A 24250-nucleotide genomic window follows, 5' to 3' on the forward strand; every position below is an offset into this window, starting at 1 on the left:
AATGCTGGGCCATCAACAACTATCAGTGTGTGAACCATTCAATCAAACATCATCAATATGGGCTTTTGGAGCTGATGGCCCATGTGTGTACCCGGGATGGCTGCACGACACACAGCGTTATGCCTCGCCTGGGCCTGTGAACATCAACACTGGAGTGTTGATGACTGGAAACATGTTGCCTGGTCGGATGAGTCTCGTTTCAAATTGTATTGAGTGGATCGATGTTTATTGGTATGGAGAAAACCTCATGAATCCACAGACCCTGGATGGCAGCAGGGGACTGTTCAAACTGGTGGAGGCTCTGTAATGGTGTGGAGCTCGTGCAATTGAAATGCTATGGGACCCCTGATACATCTAGACATGACTCTGATAGGTGACACATACGTAAGCATCCTGTCTGATCACCTGCATCCATTCGTGTCTATTGTGCATTCCGACAGACTTAGGCAAGTCCAGCAGGACAATGCCACACCCCCACATCCAGAATCGCTACAGAGTAGCTCCAGGAACACTCTTCTGAGTTTAAACACTTCCACTGGACACCAACACTACTGAGCATATCTGGGATGTCTTGCAACGTGCTGTTCAGAAGAGATCTCCACCCCCTGTTACTCTTATGGATTTATGGAAAGCTCTGCAAGATTCATCATGTCAGTTCCCTCTGACAGTACTTCAGACATTAGTCGAGTCCATGCCATGTCGCGTTGCGGCACTTCTGTGTGCTCGTGGTGCCCCTACACGATATTAGGTAGGTGTACCAGTTTCTTTGGCTGTTCAGTGTATGTATCTATTGAAAGCCTGCAAAGTTTCATGCCTGTCTTACGATTCATGAGTTTTTTTACTTGTGTTTGATACAATAAATCCCTATCTTTCAATTATTTGTACGGATAAATAAAGTAAAAATGCATGACAACCATAAGACTACAAAAAATGCCACTATTTAAATACAATGCTCAAGTACTACAGAATAATTGCTAAGAATTACTGCAAATGTCTAACTTGTTATCCATGTGTATATATTGTCTCTCCATGCATGTGCTTCGAGCATCTGGCACTCAGTTACACCTTCAAAGTGCACAAAATCTTCATCTAGTACTGCCAAATCGCCTGGACATATTTTGTCCCTCCAGAAACGTCTTGCATCGACACTGAGTCCTGAAAACTAATCAGCAATTTCTGTAAGACGTGACAAATAAGTTAAAAGAAGTTAATAACATTTCAGATACTATTCCCTAACACAAATATAGTGGAAGTGACACCATCTGACTGAGGCTTAGAAGCTAACATGAAGGATGAATAAACATTTCAAGAGAATAAATTACAGTTCATTGTGTGTTCTGCTAGAATTATACCATATTTACAACACAGTCATACCTAGCCACCAGCAAGGTTGAACCACCTGAAAATATCAGACAATTGCTCCAAGGAAATATTGTGGAATTTGCACAACGTGATCCAGTGGCAAACCCGTGAAGACTATTTACAGCATATCTGCTGGGAAAGCTTGAAGAGTCAATAAGAAAATTGTCACAAAGGAAAGTACAGCACCTTCATGCTTTCAAACCTCTAGCATTTTCAAAGCAAGGGCATATAGGCAGGCAAGAGTATTGCTGTAGGGTAGGTAATGAACAGTTGAAAAAAAAAGAGGACTACTGCAACATATATGGCCAGATAACCAAATTCATGAAATGAAATGCATTGTTATTAGAAAAAGGATGACAGTATAATTTGGTCAAATGATTTTACTTTCAAAACTAATTCCTGCAGATTACGTTTCACAGTTTCGTACAATTCAAGAAATACTTTTTTTACTCCACAAGATGTAATTTACTTTGTAGTAAAAATATTTCCAAATGGCTAAGACATCTGAAATGGACAGGCCCTAAACCTACAGAGCATGTTACTAGAAGAAGCAACTTAAGCAACAGTTACCATCCTTACATTAATTAAATTGCTAAGACAATTAATTATGTTTCATATTAAATGATCACACAGTTCAAAGACCAATGTTACAGCAAATCCTGCTTTTGCACAATGAAATATTATCTGGTAATGCACAATGATTGATAGGAGAAGAATTATGATATTACATTTCTGACCTTAAATGCTGGTCATCACACACTGATTATAGAGAAAAAAACACAGCTGTGTCTCATGAAACATTCATTCCTGTTTATGAAATTAAAATGAAACTATTGGGACTACACTTCAAAAAATTAGTAGATGATCTCTGATCAACAAACTAAAAAGGGAGAACAACTTGAATCAGTCAATATCATTTACAGAGGTAGTGATGCTTCTTTTTTAAGGGTGTATGGCAAAGTTTTTATCAGAACTCCAGCTGCATAAATTATTTCACGAGAACACCAAATCAGGCATAAGTCAATACATGTTTCTGCTCATTATGAAGTGATTACTGAAGAATGAAAAGCTGCCAAGAGAACCATTATATTTCCACAGCACAATAAGGAAAAGGGAAAAATGCGATATTTTTTTTTTTTACAAAGCCTGATATCAGACAGGATATCTTACGTTTTCCTTTCAATTGCTAACACGATACTGTCTTCAAAGGTGAAGAAAGTTTCTGAGAGATTTAAACTAAACAACTGGTGAAAATCTGAAACCACATCTGTGTCTTACACAGGCATCACTCTTACTAACTGAGTCACTGGAACACTTGATATGGACTAAAGGAGTGAGGTGAAATGAAAACCCTAATTCCGACAATAAAACGTATCTTGTGTGAAAGTTTTTGTAGGACATAAATATTTGTGGATTAAAGGAGAGCACTCACCAAAAAGAAGAAGCATTGAGATGTTGAGAGGCACACACAAAAAAAGACGACTTGCTAGTTTTTGGAATTATCCTTTGACAAATTAGAGTAAAATACACACAGAAAACACACACACACAGGATAGAGTAACATGGAGAGGCTGCACCAAACCCATCTTCAGACTGAACACCACATCAATGACAACACTCAAATATAGCACAGTTCTTTCTTTTCAGATGGACATCTTACAAATTGTCAAAGTATGTGAACTGTAGTTAACATGGTAGACTTACAAATGAACTTAAAAGACAGAGCAAGAAATGACAACTTCCGAGACTTGTTTAAGATAGCAAATATAGTGGAAAAACTTCAAAACAATTGCCCCACTGGTACCAGTATGTTACAGGCTCTGAACATAAACCATATGACAAGAACAGTACTCGACACAGAACAACTGAAAAGGAGCCCTGGCCAGCCACCAAATACACGGATTAGGATCCTTAAGAATGGCCTCAAAATGATGGGATTGCACCATGAAATGACACAAATTCAGGGTGATTATACTCAAAGTTTCAGTTTCAAAACCTTGTAAAGGAAGAACCCCACTCTGAATGACTCAAATTTGAATGGAATATTATCGAAACTTTATGAGGGGGAAAAAATTCCCCACTAGATGGTGCTGTTAGCGTCATAACATAAATGGATTCGGCAGATGAATCGCAATACGATGATATGATGTAACTTGCGCAGTAAACCAACAATACTGTACAATGCACATGACTGCATAGGTTTGGCATTCAACAGCTGTGACATTGTTAGTTAGGTAAGCCCATCCATCATGGAAAGGTTGTACTGCATCGGACAGGAAAAATAAATTTTTAATTGCCTGTGGCCAAAAACCACATAGAAAAGCAACAATGGAATTGGATTTTCATTGTATGAGACTGGCACAAGACATATTCAATCTGCTGAGCACCACTTTCTGCCAAAAGCAGAAATAGAAACAGCATGTTCCACAATAGATTGGAGTGTCACATTCAGTGTTGTGCATTGCATGCCTTTAATTCTAGGTTTGTAATTACAGTAACAAACACAGCATCTTTCGTATAACCCCAAAGCCAGAAGTCACACGGATTAAAATCAAGTGATCTGGGCAGCCAGGCTGTAGGGAAATAATTCTCTTTGAACAGGCCTCATAATGCCCAATGGTACTGACCAACTGCAGAGCCTTCCTCTGCTGACAGGCGTCAATGGATGCGGTTATGTGGTCAGCACACCACTGTCCCAGCTGTTGTCAGTTTCTGTGACCAGATCTGCAACTCCCCAGTCAAGTAGCTCATCAACTGACCTCACAAGGGCTGAGTGCATCCCACTTGCCAACAGCACTTGGCAGACCCGGATGGTGGCCCAACACTGCTTAAGTTTGGTGATCTAATGGGAGCTGGTGTTCCCACTGCAGCAAGGCCATTGGCTCTCTAGGGATATGATGGCTGGTAACTCTAGCACTTACAAAATGTCTCTGCAGCATCTGCTTCACTGGCTACGAAATGTGCAAAGGAGCACCATCCTGCATAAAAATGATCCCATCCATGCATCACAGTGTTGAAAGGTTGGAATGATATTGATGCGCGTTTACCAGTGATGGTACAAGTAACAGGATTCATTTCTTCAAAAAAATAGGCCATTCAATAAATGATGCCACCAACCTGCTATAGGTATAGCTAGACAGGTGCAGCGACGTGCTGCGCGAACTCAGGGTTGATGTGCAAGCAGATTTTCCTTTCCCATATTCCTTGTCTGTCCACAGACAGTTCCTTGGCCATTCACAGTCCACTTTCATGTGAGCAAGAAACTCTAAAAAAAATGTTTGTCTTACTGGCAGTCAGTGCATGAAGCACCTCCTGAACACATTCGCACAATTTTATGCACCTTGCTCACAGGCATGTCCAATGATGAGGCAATTCCCCATGCGCTGCATCTTTGACACCACCATTCAATCAACCCTGCAATGCTGTAGCCACTTCATCTGCTAACATCAGACAAATTATTTTCCTCCCACTGCCACACTGCACTCGAAACAAAGCTCTCTGTTCAAATTTTGTAATCATTTTTTCCAGACCCTTGGCAGACATCAGACCAGTGCCTTTTTTCATACCCTTGAGCGTTCGAAACTTCGGTAGAACTACTGGCACACAGTCACTGTTCTCGTGAAAGAGCTTTACCTACAGCACATAACCCTGCATTGAGATAGTCATGCTGAGCGTCTCATATGCAAACTAAGGGACAGCTTTTGTTTTGCATATTCTGCCACTTACAGCACTATCAAGTGGCAAAATTTTTGTTAAATTTATTTTTTCCCTTAATGTTTCCTCCTCTTTGATAATGTTTTGTTCAAATTTGACATCAATTTGAGTAATGGTTCCTCTTTTCGAGTGTTTGAATCTGGAACTTTAATTATAATCATCCTGTTCATTCATATTGGCGTAACAAGACTAGGAAGACAGATCCCAAGTGACACAGGAAATAAGTCATGTACATGTGTAAACTTGACAATGTACTGAATAACACAGAAAATAAATAACAATGAACATTAAATGTGCTCTATTTTGGAAACCATTTGGAGCAGGGCATATGTCCATATGAGGTTTTTTGCTTCACATGATCTCTCCTGTCACATCCAATAATATTGACAATTTCTCCTGCATCCTGTATATTACTATCTAGGGTGATTCAGTATGGCTAAAATCAAATTTTTATTTGGTGCACAGAATTGGAGATCACTTTATAAGTGGACAAGTGCAATATAATGAGAAAAATCCATAAGTATCTGATAACAATGTTAGTGAAAAACATTTCTATACTGTCACAGCAAGTAAGTATATAGGGAGAACTTTATAAAGCAATATAAGATTTATGAACACAACAGTAAGTTTTATTATAGTTGGGATGCTTCCCATTACTTAGCTTCAAAAAGAACAACCTACAGTACTGCAAATAGCAGCATTTCAAAAATAAAATAATGAAATATAATATTCCCACGTTTTGGCAGAACTTGTTCCTTCTGCAGGGAGGAACAAAGGATTCATTGAGGAAGACTGAAAAAGTAGCACTGATCACTCAGGCATTCTGTTAATAAGGTCCCATATGTTATGAGGGGGGAGGGAGGTACAGAAAAAGGCATAAGAGAGCATAGGAGGCACTAAACACAGTACTAGCTCCAATTCAGAGATGATAAATGGGACAGAGTCAGAATTAAAAATAAATTCAGAGAGGAAGCAAAAAAGAGAAATGGAAAGAATAATTAATTAAGGAATAGAAAGGAAGGGGGGAGATGAAAATAAATGTATTCTAACAACCACCAGATATACAAAAGAGGGGGGAGGGGCACTTTACTGGCACAATTGTTGTCAGATTCACCTTTATTGTGCCTGTAATTTTTTCAGTAACACATGGAATGCAATATGTTGTGTTTACTGCAAAGGAAAAAAAATATATTCAAATTGTGATCCATATACGTGATGCTGTTTAAACCAAGTGGCCATCACAGGGAAAAGTTGAAAAAACAGTTGAACCTATTTCAATCAGTACCCAGCAATCTTTATAGCATCATACACTAAAACTCATTATTGTCTATACCATTATCTGATAATTAGCAATTTGCACTAACCTTATACCTCCAGATACTGATGGCACACACTGGCAGCTGTTGGAATGCAACTGTTGCTATCAACAATGGTGGCTCCTTGTCAAATTCTAGAGAGCAAATTTTCCACAATGAAACAATATCATCCAATGACAGTACTGCAAACATTTCCTTGTAAGATCTATGAAGGAAAAACAGATTGCCATTCAATGAAAAAAAAAGACAAATGACCTTCTATAATACATGTGTATCATCGAAGATGTGCATGTCTTACTTAGGGGAAAAAAAGGATAATGTAAATGAGAAGCTTACACAGAATAACAGTTTAAATATAAATATGATTTGCCATAAAGTAAGTTATCAGATTGTAAAAAAATATTGCTTCAAAGTAGGAATAACAAAGAGCAGACAATGGAGCTACATGTAAAACAAGGGAAAGGCAATCATTCACCAATAGTGGACCATGTGTTTCTATGTGCCACACATCAGTCGGTTGTGGGTGAGTGGTTGTCTTTCCTTTATTTTACATATTATTCTATGAGGGAATTTTCATTGTTAGTAGACAATGGACTTGTGTATCCACTGTAAAAAATAGAGGAAAAGTAGTGAACTCAACAATATATGGAGTTACATCTATTACTGACAACTGACTCTTGATATGAATGATTGTGAATTATTTTGCCAAAGGCTTTAGCTTCCCGCACAACTGTGTGCACACCACTGACAGTGGCATCATGATTGTGGAACTATTTTCTCAATCTGCAATCACGTGTCTACACATATCTGCATGCGCACCATCCATGGAGATGCTGTGAGCACAGTCACATGATTACGCACAGATAAGTCTGTCTGCCTTTATAAGCCATGCTGAGGCCACTGGCAGGCAGACGATTCTGCCACTCTGGGCAATTACACTGGCTACTTGCAGCCCACCAGTCAAAGCCTCATGATCCATGTTGCTGACCCTTCAATATCGACAGATCCTTGGGGGGCCAGAGTTGCTCGAGCCATCACTTTGAACCATCCTAACACTTGCCAACATCGGCCCGGCTTGTCACCTCTACATCAGCATACCCCATCAGCATCATTTGCACCCCAAGCAGAAGTGGCACTCAAGTGCTGCCTCCCAGCTGCCATTCATGCTGCCATCACCTAGAGGAACAACTCCCTCACTGGCATCACCACATTTGAGGTGGTTGCCGCTAATCAAGAGCTGATTCGTCAACAGCTACCAATACCTGCCAATGCTACTGCTGGCTCATCGAGCTACCAATGCTGCCATTCTTGCTGGGCACAATTTGCGCACCTCTCACTGCAGTGTCAATCACTGCCGTGCCCTGCTGAGCTTCACTGGATGCCAGTTGTGTCTTCATTACAGCATCATGCTGGCACCAGACCAGATCCAGGAGAGCCTTCAACATTGTGATGTCGTATATCATGTTATTATTAACCTTGTGCAATAAACCATTGCAGATGTCAATGGGATTCAGTGTTTACTTCCTGCGTTCTTGCCAAAGTGCAAAGCCGCAAAAGACAGCAATTGTAATTCATGCATGAAATGACCTTCTTGTAGTCAAAAAGTTCTATCTCACTGTAATTACTAAATACAAATTATTCAGAAATTTTCCGTGGAATTACAAGGAAATGTCAAGGAAATATCTTGTATATTTATCTGACAATTCAGCTCCAGTCCCAGAAGTGAGTCAACAGTCAGAGGGATGACAAATATTTTCAATGGTATTGCCAAGTCTCAACTATTCCAGGACTAGTAAGAAATTATTGGATTATGTTTCATGTTCACCCTCAGACCTATTCAACACCCTGACTGTCCTTCTCTGTGGAGTCTACAGAACATAATTCATGGATGAATGACAGCCTGCTCTGACTGGTCCTTGATGGTCTTGGGCTACTAGATGCTGACTTGAGCTGACTTGTCATCCAACACACCTACAGTAAACACCATTGTGTTTTCCTCCAGTTCTACATGATGTTATTGTATAAATGTGTATAGGGCAGTTCTTCATAAATATTGCAAATCCCTGTGATTTCTGTGACTGTGTTGTAATATTCAGTAATAAAGGTATAACTGAGTTGTAAAATTTATCAACAATGAAGACTCTTATGTAAATTTTTGGAATGAGCCGTTCTAATAATAAGGATAGTTTAGGCATTTGTCTAGTATTACAAAATATCAAGAGGCAGTCAGCACTTCAGCTTTCAGCAGCTGTATTGTTTCACTAACAAGCACACAGTGTGAGGTGTTGCTAGTGTTTCACAAGTGAACAGCATATGGGAAGTAGTCTGCAAAATTGTTTTATAATGTTGGAAAAGGTCACGGAGTACGAGCTATCTGTAAAAAGTAAACCCCAACATGTTGATCATGATTTGTTGTGGAGCCATATACACTGCAATCATTCAGCAGTAGTTGTAAGTTACCTATTTTAATACAAGCAGAGAAAATTCTAATCCGCTGAATGGCTCAATTTATTGATTTCATTTTCATAAATTTGTCTTGATATCTGTGTAAGAGGATCTTAACAGCATCCCACAGTCAGCCACAGTTTTGTGAAAGTAGTAGTCCATGTAAAATACATGTGAATCCTATTACTGAAACAACTAATAGCCAGCAAAATTCAAAACTGTGAAAGGATTGCAGTGAATTAATTATTTAACTAATTGACACACACCGAATATGGACACTGTTCATAAAGTCAGACCTGTTGTAGCTACAAGGTCTAAAATATTTTCATTGCATGTGGGTTGCCAAACTAGCTGTTCAAGACAGATGTTGGAAAATGTTGTCTGTCTGTACCATCAACAATGAATCCATAGATGTCCCAATCTACAATTGGTTGGTTAAAGTCACCTCAAACTAATATTGCAAAATTGGGGTATTTGCACCCTACTGTGTGTAGATGTCATTTCAGTGATTCTACAACAGTTAGGGGTTGGTAAAAGCATCTGATGATAAACTTGACTTCATCTAGTCCATTCACTCGCAGCCAGGTAACTTCACAGTAAATCCCAATTTCAACCTGTACAGGCACAATATTTTTGTCAATTGCAATGAAAATGCCCCCTCCTATGATGTCTAACCTCTCTTTCAGAGCTTTACATTTCAGATTTTTATTGAACTATTGGTTTTGAAAATAATTTTGGCACAACAACTTTCATGCAGGTTGGCAGTTTCAGGAACTCTGTTACAAATGCTTTGGCAATTTAATGTTTAAATTTTGACATTTTAAGTGTCTTTACTTTGAATGCCACCTGATTTTGCTCTCCATGTACCAATTGATCAGCATTCATCAGAGGACCTAAAGCTACCATTTACCTTTTAAAAAAAAAGTGCACTCAGTGAATACTCTGGTATCTGAGTAACTAAGCTACTTGCTCTCTGTACTCAGTGTAGTGCTCCCCTGACCTGTCTAGAAATCTGGAGCCAAGCCAGCAGAGAACTGACAGACACTTTGGTTGAGACCTTTCACTTGGCTCCAAATCAAAGGATCCTGATCAATTCTGTGTACAATACTGCAAACTGTAAGCTCTGCTTACACCCCATGAGTGAGGTCATTAGTCTTCACCACTTCAACCTGCCACTCTATGAACTGAGGATGGCCCCAGAACCCTAGCGACAGGCGTCACTGGTGTCAACATGAGGCATTACTTGAATATCACTGTAATCTGCAACCTCAATAGCCACAGGCAAGGCCTCTTCTACATCTTGGTTGAGGCCCATTGGCAGACATATCAAGCACACATTGGATTTCTTTCGAACCCTGTGTACTATCTGCAAATAAGCTACATAAGGCACCTAACATTGGAACCCCTTCACTGTGTCACTGTGTGCCTGCTCGGACCCTGCTGAAGAGGCAGCCAGATGTGTATTCACAGAATGAACAGGTAAGGCCATACGGCCAGACCTCAAACGACAAGAACATGTTACAACCTGCCACTCTGCTTTGCCCTGCAACAGGTAAAATGTAATATGCCTTAGCAACACAGCTCATGGGTGAAACAAGCAACACCTGAGGTGTCTCATGTAATGGGCCAGTTTCTTTGCCGCTGGTAAACCCCAACACAGCACCCTGCAGATGGTTGAACGTGGCCAACAACATCTTCAGCTGTTCGCACACTGCAGCTAGCTCCTCCTGCATCTGCAAACAGGTCGCATGGTACTTATCCATCGTACAACTAAAATTTGAATGAAAACACTAGATAATTAAAGAAGATAAAAATGAACCTTTCTCTCTTCCTGCAAGGATTTGCTCTATCACACTCAAAAACATATTTGGAGCATATCTCAGCATTTGCCACTTGTTTTTGTCTTTCTGTATTATCTGCTAATATCATATACACATATAGAATATGTATGTATATGTACTCGTACACTTGAAAATGACCATTTGGGTGACTGGCTATAGTGGTGAATATAGCATCTTATTAAAATAAAGAACAACATCAAGAGAATGCTAACTTCTTTTAATTTTGTAACATACTTCTCTATTTATAACTGAATATGTGATGACTTTGGGGAACCATTATCAATATTATTAGGCTGCAAATAACACAGTCTGGATCAGCTGCTATTATTTATTCAGATAATGAGTGTTGAATAATCATTAGCCATATTGGCAAATTAGTTTTCCATCACTGTGTTGTAATAAAAGATTCGAGTGCAACACAGTAGCCAAATCGAGTTTATTAACCAATAATAGTTATTTATCAACAATGAATTTTAATTTACTAAACCACTATTGCTGATATTCTGATATGAGCACATTCTGTCATTTCCAAGGCATAACTGCTGCAAGTAAGTGCTGTGCAAAGGAATTTAAAACTTCTGTTTGCAGAGAAACTTCAGAAACGCAGAAACACACACACACACACACACACACACACACACACACACACACACACACACACAGTAAACACTAGTGCCATCACACAAAAAAAAAAACCAACATGATAAGTTACCAATAGTGAAATTAATAATAATCTATTGAGATAGGATTAATGCTGTCCCTCTGTTTTTTAACAAGGGAGAGAGCAGGATTCCATGTAGAATTTAAACAAAAACCACCATCAATATTTATAAAGTTACTTACTAACTTAATTTCAACTGTTCCCTTAATAACACTATTCCAGTAGCCAGAGATCCATGTCAAAAACTCCATGTTGTTATATTCCATAGGCTGACCAGTGCCAAGACAATGTTTTGCAATGTCTTTTGTAAGCTTGTGTGACACTTATGCTCAGTACACCAGTCCTCCACAGTCCTGATAGTCTGACAAATACACAACAAGCCACAACTGTAAGGAATACAGTAAACACAACCTATCAAAAACCAAGATCACCCTTTATGGAACCTAAAAGGCCCATGATCTTAGATGGTGGTCAAAAAACACATTTCACTTTGTATTTCCATAAAATATGACCAATCCTGTTAGAAATGCACCCTGCATGAGACAAAAAGACCGTACCACCTCTGTATTATCATAACTCACTTGGTGCATAATTGGTCGATAGTGCAGTGCACATCTGATCTGTCTCTCAACATGTACGAGGTGCATTCAAGTTTTAAGGCCTCCGATTTTTTTTCTAATTAACTACTCACCCGAAATCGATGAAACTGGCGTTACTTCTCAACGTAATCGCCCTGCAGACGTACATATTTTTCACAACGCTGACGCCATGATTCCATGGCAGCGGCGAAGGCTTCTTTAGGAGTCTGTTTTGACCACTGGAAAATCGCTGAGGCAATAGCAGCACGGCTGGTGAATGTGCGGCCACGGAGAGTGTCTTTCATTGTTGGAAAAAGCCAAAAGTCACTAGGAGCCAGGTCAGGTGGGTAGGGAGCATGAGGAATCACTTCAAAGTTGTTATCACGAAGAAACTGTTGCGTAACGTTAGCTCGATGTGCGGGTGCGTTGTCTTGGTGAAACAGCACACGCGCAGCCCTTCCCGGATGTTTTTGTTGCAGTGCGGGAAGGAATTTGTTCTTCAAAACATTTTCGTAGGATGCACCTGTTACCGTAGTGCCCTCTGGAACGCAATGGGTAAGGATTACGCCCTCGCTGTCCCAGAACATGGACACCATCATTTTTTCAGCACTGGCGGTTACCCGAAATTTTTTTGGTGGCGGTGAATCTGTGTGCTTCCATTGAGCTGACTGGCGCTTTGTTTCTGGATTGAAAAATGGCATCAACGTCTCATCCATTGTCACAACCGACGAAAAGAAAGTCCCATTCATACTGTCGTTGCGTGTCAACATTGCTTGGCAACATGCCACACGAACAGCCATGTGGTCATCCGTCAGCATTCGTGGCACCCACCTGGATGGCACTTTTCGCATTTTCAGGTCGTCATGCACGATTGTGTGCACAGAACCCACAGAAATGCCAACTCTGGAGGCGATCTGTTCAACAGTCATTCGGCGATCCCCCAAAACAATTCTCTCCACTTTCTCGATCATGTCATCAGACCGGCTTGCGCGAGCCCGAGGTTGTTTCGGTTTGTTGTCACACGATGTTCTGACTTCATTAAACTGTCGCACCCACAAACGCACTTTCGACACATCCATAACTCCATCACCACGTCTCCTTCAACTGTCGATGAATTTCAATTGGTTTCATACCACGCAAATTCAGAAAACGAATGATTGCATGCTGTTCAAGTAAGGAATACGTCGCCATTTTAAGTACTTAAAACAGTTCTCATTCTCGCCGCTGGCGGTAAAATTCCATCTGCCGTACGGTGCTGCCATCTCTGGGACGTATTGACAATGAACGCGGCCTCATTTTAAAACAATGCGCATGTTTCTATCTCTTTCCAGTCCGGAGAAAAAAAATTGGAGGCCTTAGAACTTGAATGCACCTCGTACTATCAAGCTACCTCATGACCAATACACCAAGGAAGGAAAGACAGCCATCATTTTCCACCTCCATCATGAAACAAATATTTGGATGGATTGACTTCAACAGTTCTAAAAAGTTGTTCAGATTCTCACTGCCATGACGCCAAACAACAAAAGTATCACCTACTTATCTGGAAAAACATGCAGGTTTGAAAGCTGCCCACTACAGACATGTGCCTCACACTCTCCCTTAAAAAAATTGGCAATAATAGGTGACAACAGACTGCCCATTGCAACTCCATGTCTGCTCGTACTAGTCATTGGATAAAAAGTAAGTGGAAGTCAACACATGTCAAAATAGGTTTGTTAATTCAACACCAAACCTAACCTCAATCAACCATAACAAATCATACAGAAGAACACAAGTGAAGAGAGAACAACATTGAAACTTATTAGAATATCAGAGTCATTGAAACGCATTCCCTCTTATCAATGCAAGAAATCTGCTGAGTTCTTAACAAGATGCTCACACCAATCCAGATCTACTACTTGACTCAACAGAGTAGCACGGCATTTTGCTACATGATATGTCGGAGCACCATTGTTACTCACAATGGGACAAAGAAGAATCCCTTCCTTGAGGACAACAGGGAGGTCATATAACGTATGGTGAACAGGGCAATAACAACTAAGGTGCTTGAAAGTCTTCCGTAACAATGAACTTTTCTTCAAGAAGCTGTTAGTCTTTTCCTTAATACTTTTTGTGGGGTCAGCACCGATCCAGAAATATGCTGAATCACACAGCAAATGCTGCATCTTCTGAACATAGTCCTGCTTGTCCAAAACAATGGTAGCATCACCCTTGTCTACAGGTAAAATAACAATATATATATAAACTTTTGAACATAAACTAGTCCTCTCAGCTGCTGTGATATTAATCTTGGGTGGACATTCCCCAGTCAACACGTGACATGCCTCCCTCTTAGCATTGTCTGCAACATCAGAAGTTAGTTAAAAAATAGCCACCTCAACAGAATTAATAAAATCAACCACTGATGAACACTTGGCTGTCAGTGCCAAATTTAAACCTCTCCTGACATGTATAAAGCTATGGCACCAAAAGCTTTCTCAGAGAGATTTATAACAAGACATTGAGGTACAGTATTAGACTCAAAACCATGGTAACATCCAAACTTCGGTAAAGTTGTTGTTGTTGTGGTCTTCAGTCCTGAGACTGGTTTGATGCAGCTCTCCATGCTACTCTATCCTGTGCAAGCTGCTTCATCTCCCAGTACCTACTGCAACCTACATCCTTCTGAATCTGCTTAGTGTATTCATCTCTTGGTCTCCCACTACGAGTTTTACCCTCCACGCTGCCCTCCAATACTAAATTTGTGATCCCTTGATGCCTCAGAACATGTCCTACCAACCAATCCCTTCTTCCAGTCATGCTGTGCCACAAACTCCTCTTCTCCCCAATCCTATTCAGTACCTGCTCATTAGTTACATGATCTACTCATCTAATCTTCAGCATTCTTCTGTAGCACCACATTCCGAAAGCCTCTATTCTCTTCTTGTCCAAACTAGTTATCATCCATGTTTCACTTCCATACGTGGCTACACTCCATACATATACTTTCAGAAACGACTTCCTGACACTCAAATCTATACCCGATGTTAGCAAATTTCTGTTGTTCAGAAACGCTTTCCTTGCCATTGCCAGTCTACATTTTATATCCTCTCTACTTCGACCATCATCAGTTATTTTGCTCCCCAAATAGCAAAACTACTTTACTACTTTAAGTGTCTCATTTCCTAATCTAATTCCCTCAGCATCACCCGACTTAATTCAACTACATTTCATTATCCTTGTTTTGCTTTTGTTGCTGCTCATCTTATATCCTCCTTTCAAGACACTGTCCATTCCGTTCAACTGCTCTTCCAGGTCCTTTGCTGTCTCTGACAGAATTACAATGTCATCGGCAAACCTCAAGGTTTTTATTTCTTCTCCATGGATTTAAATACCTACTCCGAATTTTTCTTTTGTTTCCTTTACTGCTTGCTCAATATACAGATTGAATAACATCGGGGAGAGGCTACAACCCTGTCTCACTCCCTTCCCAACCACTGCTTCCCTTTCATGTCCCTCGACTCTTATAACTGCCATCTGGTTTCTGTACAAATTGTAAATAGCCTTTCGCTCCCTGTATTTTACCCCTGCCACCTTTAGAATTTGAAAGAGAGTATTCCAGTCAACATTGTCAAAAGCTTTCTCTAAGTCTACAAATGCTAGAAACATAGGTTTGCATTTCCTTAATCTTTCTTCTAAGATAAGTCGTAAGGTCAGTATTGCCTCACGTCTTCCAGTATTTCTACGGAATCCAAACTGATCTTTCCCGAGGTCGGCTTCTACTAGTTTTTCCATTCGTCTGTAAAGAATTCGTGTTAGTACTTTGCAGCTGTGGCTTATTAAACTGATTGTTCGGTAATTTTCACATCTGTCAACACCTGCTTTCTTTGGGATTGGAATTATTATATTCTTCTTGAAGTCTGAGGGTATTTCGCCTGCCTCATACATCTTGCTCACCAGATGGTAGAGTTTTGTCAGGACTGGCTCTCCCAAGGCCGTCGGTAGTTCCAATGGAATGTTGTCTACTCCGGGGGCCTTGTTTCGACTCAGGTCTTTCAGTGCTCTGTCAAACTCTTCACGCAGTATCGTATCTCCCATTTCATCTTCATCTACATCCTCTTCCATTTCCATAATATTGTCCTCAAGTACATCGCCCTTGTATAGACCCTCTACATACTCCTTCCACCTTTCTGCTTTCCCTTCTTTGCTTAGAACTGGGTTTCCATCTGAGCTCTTGATGTTCATACAAGTGGTACTCTTATCTCCAAAGGTCTCTTTAATTTTCCTGTAGGCAGTATCTATCTTACCCCTAGTGAGATAAGCCTCTACATCCTTACATTTGTCCTCTAGCCATCCCTGCTTAGCCATTTTGCACTTCCTGTCGATCTCATTTTTGAGACGTTTGTATTCCTTTTTGCCTGCTTCATTAACTGCATTTTTATATTTTCTCCTTTCATCAATTAAATTCAATATTTCTTCTGTTACCCAAGGATTTCTAAGAGCCCTGGTCTTTTTACCTACTTGATCCTCTGCTGCCTTCACTACTTCATCCCTCAAAGCTACCCATTCTTCTTCTACTGTATTTCTTTCCCCCATTCCTGTCAATTGTTCACTTATGATCTCCCTAAAACTCTGTACAACCTCTGGTTCTTTCAGTTTATCCAGGTCCCATCTCCTTAAATTCCCACCTTTTTGCAGTTTCTTCAGTTTTAATCTACAGGTCATAACCAATAGATTGTGGTCAGAGTCCACATCTGCCCCTGGAAATGTCTTACAATTTAAAACCTGGTTCCTAAATCTCTGTCTTACCATTATATAATCTATCTGATACCTTTTAGTATCTCCAGGGTTCTTCCATGTATACAACCTTCTATCATGATTCTTAAACCAAGTGTTAGCTATAATTAAGTTGTGCTCTGTGCAAAATTCTACCAGGCGGCTTCCTCTTTCATTTCTTAGCCCCAATCCATATTCACCTACTACATTTCCTTCTCTCCCTTTTCCTACACTCGAATTCCAGTCACCCATGACTATTAAATTTTCGTCTCCCTTCACCATCTGAATAATTTCTTTTATATCATCATACATTTCTTCAATTTCTTCGTCATCTGCAGAGCTAGTTGGCATATAAACTTGTACTACTGTAGTAGGTGTGGGCTTCGTGTCTATCTTGGCCACAATAATGCGTTCACTATGCTGTTTGTAGTAGCTTACCAGCATTCCTATTTTCCTATTCATTATTAAACCTACTCCTGCATTACCCCTATTTGACTTTTTGTTTATAACCCTGTAGTCACCTGACCAGAAGTCTTGTTCCTCCTGCCATCGAACTTCACTAATTCCCACTATATCTAACTTTAACCTATCCATTTCCCTTTTTAAATTTTCTAACCTACCTGCCCGATTAAGGGATCTGACATTCCACGCTCCGATCTGTAGGACGCCAGTTTTCTTTCTTCTGATAACGACATCCTCTTGAGTAGTCCCCGCCCGGAGATCCGAATGGGGGACTATTTTACCTCCGGAATATTTTACCCAAGAGGACGCCATCATCATTTAATCATACAGTAAAGCTGCATGCCCTCAGGAAAAATTACGGCCGTAGTTTCCCCTTGCTTTCAGCCGTTCGCAGTACCAGCACAGCAATGCCGTTTTGGTTATTGTTACAAGGCCAGATCAGTCAATCATCCAGACTGTTGCCCTTGCAACTACTGAAAAGGCTGCTGCCCCTCTTCAGGAACCACACGTTTGTCTGGCCTCTCAACAGATACCCCTCCGTTGTGGTTGTACCTACGGTACGGCCATCTGTATCGCTGAGGCACGCAAGCCTCCCCACCAACGGCAAGGTCCATGGTTCATGGGGGGTTCGGTAAAGTATGAGCCAAAATTTTTGAAGCAGTCTTTAAATGGAGCTGAAACAATTCCTGAGAAACAAAATACAACTGTTGACAAGTATAACAGATCCTATCACAAACAAGAGCTAGGCCAGCTTGTTGCTTGATGTGATTGACGAAATTTGAACTTTGCATGGGTCGGTGTCTAATACTATATCTTGATGTCCTATGATAAATATCTCGTGGGGGAAGCTTTTGACAACATAGTTTTATCTGTGCTATCGAAAGGTTTAAATTTTTCAATATGCACCCATGTTTTGGCCAGTGGTTGATTTTATGAGTTTGGTTGAAAGGTGGTCTTTAAACTACCTCCTGATGTTGCAGTAGAGGTTTGTTGACTGAGGCAGGTCCATACAAGAGTAATACCACAGCAGCTAAGAGGGCTACTTTATGTTGATATGGATGTTGTTATTTTACTTGCAGAAAAAGGGGATGCTATCATTATTTTGGACAAGCAGGATTACACTCAAAAGACAGAGCATTTATGGTCTGATTCAGCATATTGCAGGATCAGTGCTGACTCCACAAAAAGTTATGAGAGAAAGACAGCCTCTTGACTAAAAGTTCATTATCACGGAAGACTTTCAAGGATTTTAATTGTTACTGTGCTGTTCACCCTCAGTTATGTGGCCTTCCTAGTGTCCTCAAGGAAGGGGTTCTTCTTTGTCCCATTGTGAGTAACACTTATGCTCCAACATACCACACAGCAAAATGCCTTGCTACTCTGTTGAGTCAAATAGTAGGTCTATATTGGTGTGAGCAACTTGTTAAGAACTCAGCAGATTCCTTACATGGATAAAGGGGATTGCATTTCAATGACTCAAATATTCTAATAAATTTTGGTGTGATGTCTCTCTTCACTCATATTTCTCTGTATTATTTGTTATGGTTGATTGAGGATGGGTCTGGTGTTGAATTAACAAACCTATTTTGACATGTGTTGACTTCCACTTACTTTTTATCCAATGACTAGTATGAGCAGACAGATGGAGTTGCGATGGACAGTCTGTTGTCACCAATTATTGCCAATTTTTTTAAGGGAGACTGTAGGAACATGCCCTGTATTGGGTAACTTTGAACCTGCATGTTTTTCCAGATATGTAGTGATACTTTTGTTGTTTGGTCTCATGGCAGTGAGAATCTGAGCTACTGGGTTTTAAGGTGGTTTTCCATCTGCCTCAGAGAAAGCGGGCTGGTTTCCCTTATTCTGTTTCAGTTACACTATGTCGACGATTGCTACGCAAACACTGTCTCCACGTACGCATACACCATAATTACTCTACCACGAAAACTCTTGAATTCAATCCACCGAAATATTTGTTTCATGACGGAGGTGGAAAATGATGGTTGTCTTCCCTTCCTTTATGTGTTGGCCATGAGAAAGGTTGATGGTACATCGGGACAAGCCACTTATGCGAAACCTACTCATAAGAGCTTGTATCTGCAGGCCAGTAGCTGTCACCATCCAGGTCAGCATGAAGGGGTACTTCGGATCTTGGCTCGCAGGACCCATGTCATCTCGAAGCCTAAGAGTTGTCAGCTGAGTTGACCCACCTTGAGTCACCGCTCATCAGAGTAATTATAGTGAGAGACAGACCAAATGTGCACTGTACTATCGGCCAATTATGTATCAGGTGAGTGACAATAATACAGAGGTGGTATGGCCTTTTTGTCTTATTCAGGGAGCATTTCTAACAGAATTGGTTAGATTTTATGGAAATATGATGTGAAATGTGTTTTTCAACCACCATATAAGAGCATGGTCCTCTTAGGTTCCATAAAGGGTGATCCGCCTGGTGGATTAGTGTTGAGGTCCAGTGTGCCACCAGTCTGTGGATGGGTTTTAAGGTGGTTTTCCATCTGCCTCAGAGAAAGCGGGCTGGTTTCCCTTATTCTGTTTCAGTTACACTATGTTGACGATTGCTACGCAAACACTGTCTCCATGTACGCATACACCATAATTACTCTACCACGAAAACATTTGGGTTTACACTCGTCTGGTGTGAGATGTTCCCAGGGGACCCTGGGTTCAGTGTGGGGCAGTGGTGGGGTGAGTGGACTGCTGCAGCATGTTGTGGGGTTGTGAACCACTGAGGGCTACAGCGGGGACGAAGCCTCTTCATCGTTTCTAGGTCCCCAGTTCAATTCAATACAATACAATACAATGGTGATACTGGTTAGTGTTGGGTGGTGTCTACTGTATTCCTTACAGTTGTGGCTTGTTGTATATTGGTCAGACTATCAAGCCTGGGGAGGACTGGTGTACTAAACATAAGTGTCACACATGAGTAAAACAGCCGAGAGAATCTGCCACTGCAGAATACTGTCTTTGCACTGGTCCTCCTAAGGTATATAACACCACACAGTTTCTGACATGCACCTCCAGCTATTCAGATAGTGTTATTAAGGAAGCATTTGAAATTGAGTTAGCAAGTAACATTATAAATAGACGTGGTGATTTTTGCTTAAACTCTGCAAAAAAAAGAGGACAGAATTAATGTTACCTCACCTGGCAACTATTAATTTCACTGTTGATAACTTCTGATGTTGGTCATTTTTGGTTTGTGTTATGGTTCTAATGTGTTACCTTTCCAAAATTTCTCTGCAAACTGAGGTTTTAAATTCCCTTGCACACCTCTTACTTGCAGCTGTTATGCCTTGAAAATGGCAAGGTATACACCTGTCAAAATATCGGTGGTTGTCAATAACATCACACAGCTGCATTCCCAAAGTTATTTGGACATTGTATCCATCGGGAAGTCTTGCATTGTTGGTACACCTTCTCGAGATGAGAACCCTAGTTGGAATAGGACTGTAAAATTACTGTATGCATACTGTTAATTTTCAAAGCCTTCTAGTGAAATTTGTGCATACATAAAATCCTTTATTAGCATGTAAAAACCATATTATGTAAAATGCTTGTAACAGAAAGCACAGAAGCTGAAATCGTTATAGGTACAGAAAGCTGGCTAAAGCCTGAAATAAGTTCTGCAGAAATATTTACGAAGTCTCAGACGGTGTTCAGGAAAGATATATTAGGCAGAATTGGTGGTGGAGTGTTTGTGTCTGTCAGTAGTGGTTTATCTCATAGTGAAGTCGAAGTAGATACTCCGTGCGAATTGGTATGGGTGGAGGTTATACTTAACAGCCGAACTAAGTTAATAATTGGCTCCTTCTAACGACCCCCAGACTCCGATGATATAGTTGCTGAACAGTTCAGAGAAACTTTGAGTCTCGTAACAAATAAATACCCCACTCATACGGTTATAGTTGGTGGGGACTTCAACCTTCCCTCGATATGTTGGCAAAAATACTTGTTCAAAACCGGTGGTAGGCAGAAAACATCTTCCGAGATTGCCCTAAATGCTTTCTCCGAAAATTATTTCGAGCAGTTAGTCCACAAACCCATGCGAATTGTAAATGGTTGTGAAAACACACTTGACCTCTTAGCCACAAACAATCCAGAGCTAATAGAGAGCATCATGACTGACACAGGGATTAGTGATCACAAAGTCGTTGTAGCTAGGCTCAATACCATCTCTTCCAAATCCACCAGAAACAAATGCAAAATAATTTTATTTAAAAAAGCGGATAAAGTGTCACTAGAAGCCTTCCTAAGAAACAATCTCCATTCCTTCCGAACTGACTGTGCAGATGTAGATGAGATGTGGCTCAAATTCAAAGATATAGTAGCAACAGCAATTGAGAGATTCATACCTCATAAACTGGTAAGAGATGGAACTGATCCTCCATGATACACAAAACAGGTCCAAACACTGTTGCAGCGGCAACGAAAAGCATGCGAAGTTCAGAAGAACTCGAAATCCCGAAGATTGGCTAAAATTTACAGACGTGCGAAATTTGGCACGGACTTCAATGTGAGATGCCTTTAATAGGTTCCACAACGAAACATTGTCTCGAAATTTGGTAGAAAACCTGAAGAAATTCTGGTCGTATGTAAAGTACACAAGCGGCAAGACGCAGTCAATATCTTCGCTGCGCAGTGCCGATGGTACTGTTACCGACGACTGTGCCACTAAAGTGGAGTTATTGAACACAGTTTTCCGAAATTCCTTCACCAGGGAAGACAAATGGAATATTCCAGAATTTGAAATACAAACAGCTGCTAGCATGAGTTTCTTAGAAGTAGATACCTTGGGGGTTGCGAAGCAACTCAAATCGCTTGATACGGGCAAGTCTTCAGGTCCAGATTGTATACCGATTAGGTTCCTTTCAGATTACGCTGATACAATAGCTCCCTACTTAGCAATCATACACAACCGCTCGCTCACCGATAGATCTGTACCTACAGATTAGAAAATTGAGCAGGTCGCAACAGTGTTTAAGAAGGGTAGTAGGAGTAATCCATCAAACTACAGACCTATATCATTGACGTTGGTTTGCAGTAGGGTTTTGGAGCGTATACCGTATTCAAACATTATGAATCACCTCGAAGGGAATGATCTATTGATACGTAATCAGCATGGTTTCAGAAAAACATCATTCTTGTGCAATGCAGCTAGCTCTTTATTCGCACAAAGTAATGGCCGCTATCGACAGGGGATCTCAAGTTGATTCCGTATTTCTAGGTTTCCGGAAAGCTTTTGACACCGTTCCTTACAAGTGACTTCTAATCAAGCTGCGGGCCTATGGGGTATCGTCTCAGTTGTGTGACTGGATTCGTGATTTCCTGTCAGGAAGGTCGCAGTTTGTAGTAATAGACGGCATATCATTGAGTAAAACTGAAGCGATATCAGGTGTTCCCCAGGGAAGCGTCCTGGGACCTCTGCTGTTCCTGATCTATATAAATGGCCTGGGTGACAATCTGAGCAGTTCTCTTAGGTTGTTCGCAGATGATGCTGTAATTTACCGTCTAGTAAGGTCATCCGAAGACCAGTATCAGTTGCAAAGTGATTTAGAAAAGATTGCTGTATGGTGTGGCAGGTGGCAGTTGACGCTACATAACGAAAAGTGTGAGGTGATCCACATGAGTTCCAAAAGAAATCCGTTGGAATTTGATTACTCGATAAATAGTACAATTCTCAAGGCTTTCAATTCAACTAATTCCTAATCTTCCCATTCATGAAATTGTCTACCCAGTCATTCCATTCCATCCTACTAACAACCGAAATGTGCAGAAGTGCCCATCAAGAATTCATGTTGCTTATTATTCACTGTGCCAAGCAAGCAACAAACTGTCTCTGCACTCATCCTTGCAGTGTACTATTTTGTTGAGAATGGCCTCTAGTGATCAAGGCACCCTAATTCCCATTTAACAAATGCTTCTTTTTACTGCACTTATCCTGCTTTCTACTTCTGCAGTCAAGAGCCTCATGCCCAATCTCACTACATTCAAAGCGCTGTGGCTGTCGACACTGGGTCTTCACATGGCCACCCCATGCACATCTACAGCATTTAATGTCAGAGGAGAAGATACCAATGTCACTCCATTTCTGAATCACAATATCCACTTCTTCCAGATGCATAGCAATCTTGATACTCGAGATCAAATAACTAGGATTTTCCATCGCCACCCAGCATGACATACCCACTGAAATACCCCTTATGAATACAATCAAGGCCCTATTTTCTGCTTCTGGAAAGAGGTTCTATCTGCCTCTGCACTGTGCTTTAATTTGTAAGTCTGTGAGTTCAACTTATGAATACTGTCAGAGAATGCCACTACTGAGTCATTGTCCTCTATGTTAATCCAATGAGTTTTTCCCTGAAAAAATCTGGTACTATTTTCCTTCCAATAGCATTGTGTACGACCTTCAGTCAGCTGGTCAAATTCCTGTGCTTTACTAAGGGTATCATGGTATGTGACATTGTTTTAGAGTCACCCAGAACCATAACGTAGCTGCAGACAGATACGTGGCATCGAACCAAGTCTCTAACTGAGATGCTTCCTTCACAATCATCCATAAAGGCTGGTACATCCTCGGGTTTATTCCCAGAAAAGAGCGCAATGAGACTTGCTGCTGCAGGAAAAAAAGATGGAATAGGTAAAGTAACCAAAGTCGTGGTATCCCCTCCTTGTGCTTGTGTCAGCCCAGTTGCTGCAAGTAATGCTTCAAGTTCCCTTTGTATTTCATCACTAGCCTGGCTCTGTTCTGTTTTATCCTGGAGCAACATGGCTACCTGACTTTTCAAAACATCAACGTTTTCACTCAAAGTTACTGAATACATATCACATTGTTGTGAAACCTCCATTTTCAACAACACCTCATAGCAAGTGGGATGCCTTTATACCAACACAATATCAATAAACAAAACTAACCACATCATCAATCTTTCCTATGTGTCGCAGCCCAGTAGGATTCAGTGCATTGCCATGCTTCATGGCCAAAAATTCTAAACTTTCGCATTTTACTGGCATTGTCCTAGTAAACGGAAATTCCTGCCCTGTTAAATTATAATACTGGCACCTAGTTGGCCTTAAACATTCTTCCTTACA

At 40.6% G+C, this 24250-nt stretch overlaps 1 protein-coding gene across 1 annotated transcript in view; it reads right to left on the bottom strand.

Annotated features, from left to right (window-relative positions):
- LOC126094618 (uncharacterized) overlaps window positions 1-24250 on the bottom strand; it is a 105712-nt gene that overhangs the window by 31302 nt on the left and 50160 nt on the right. The window contains exons 4-5 of the mRNA XM_049909098.1: window positions 6441-6597; window positions 1000-1162 (exon numbers count right to left, since the gene is read on the bottom strand). Coding sequence (XP_049765055.1) covers window positions 1000-1162; window positions 6441-6597 — 320 coding nt within the window. The remainder of the gene's footprint in view (window positions 1-999; window positions 1163-6440; window positions 6598-24250) is intronic.

This window comes from Schistocerca cancellata, chromosome 8 (genome assembly GCF_023864275.1).
Source record: "Schistocerca cancellata isolate TAMUIC-IGC-003103 chromosome 8, iqSchCanc2.1, whole genome shotgun sequence".
NCBI lineage: Eukaryota > Metazoa > Arthropoda > Insecta > Orthoptera > Acrididae > Schistocerca > Schistocerca cancellata.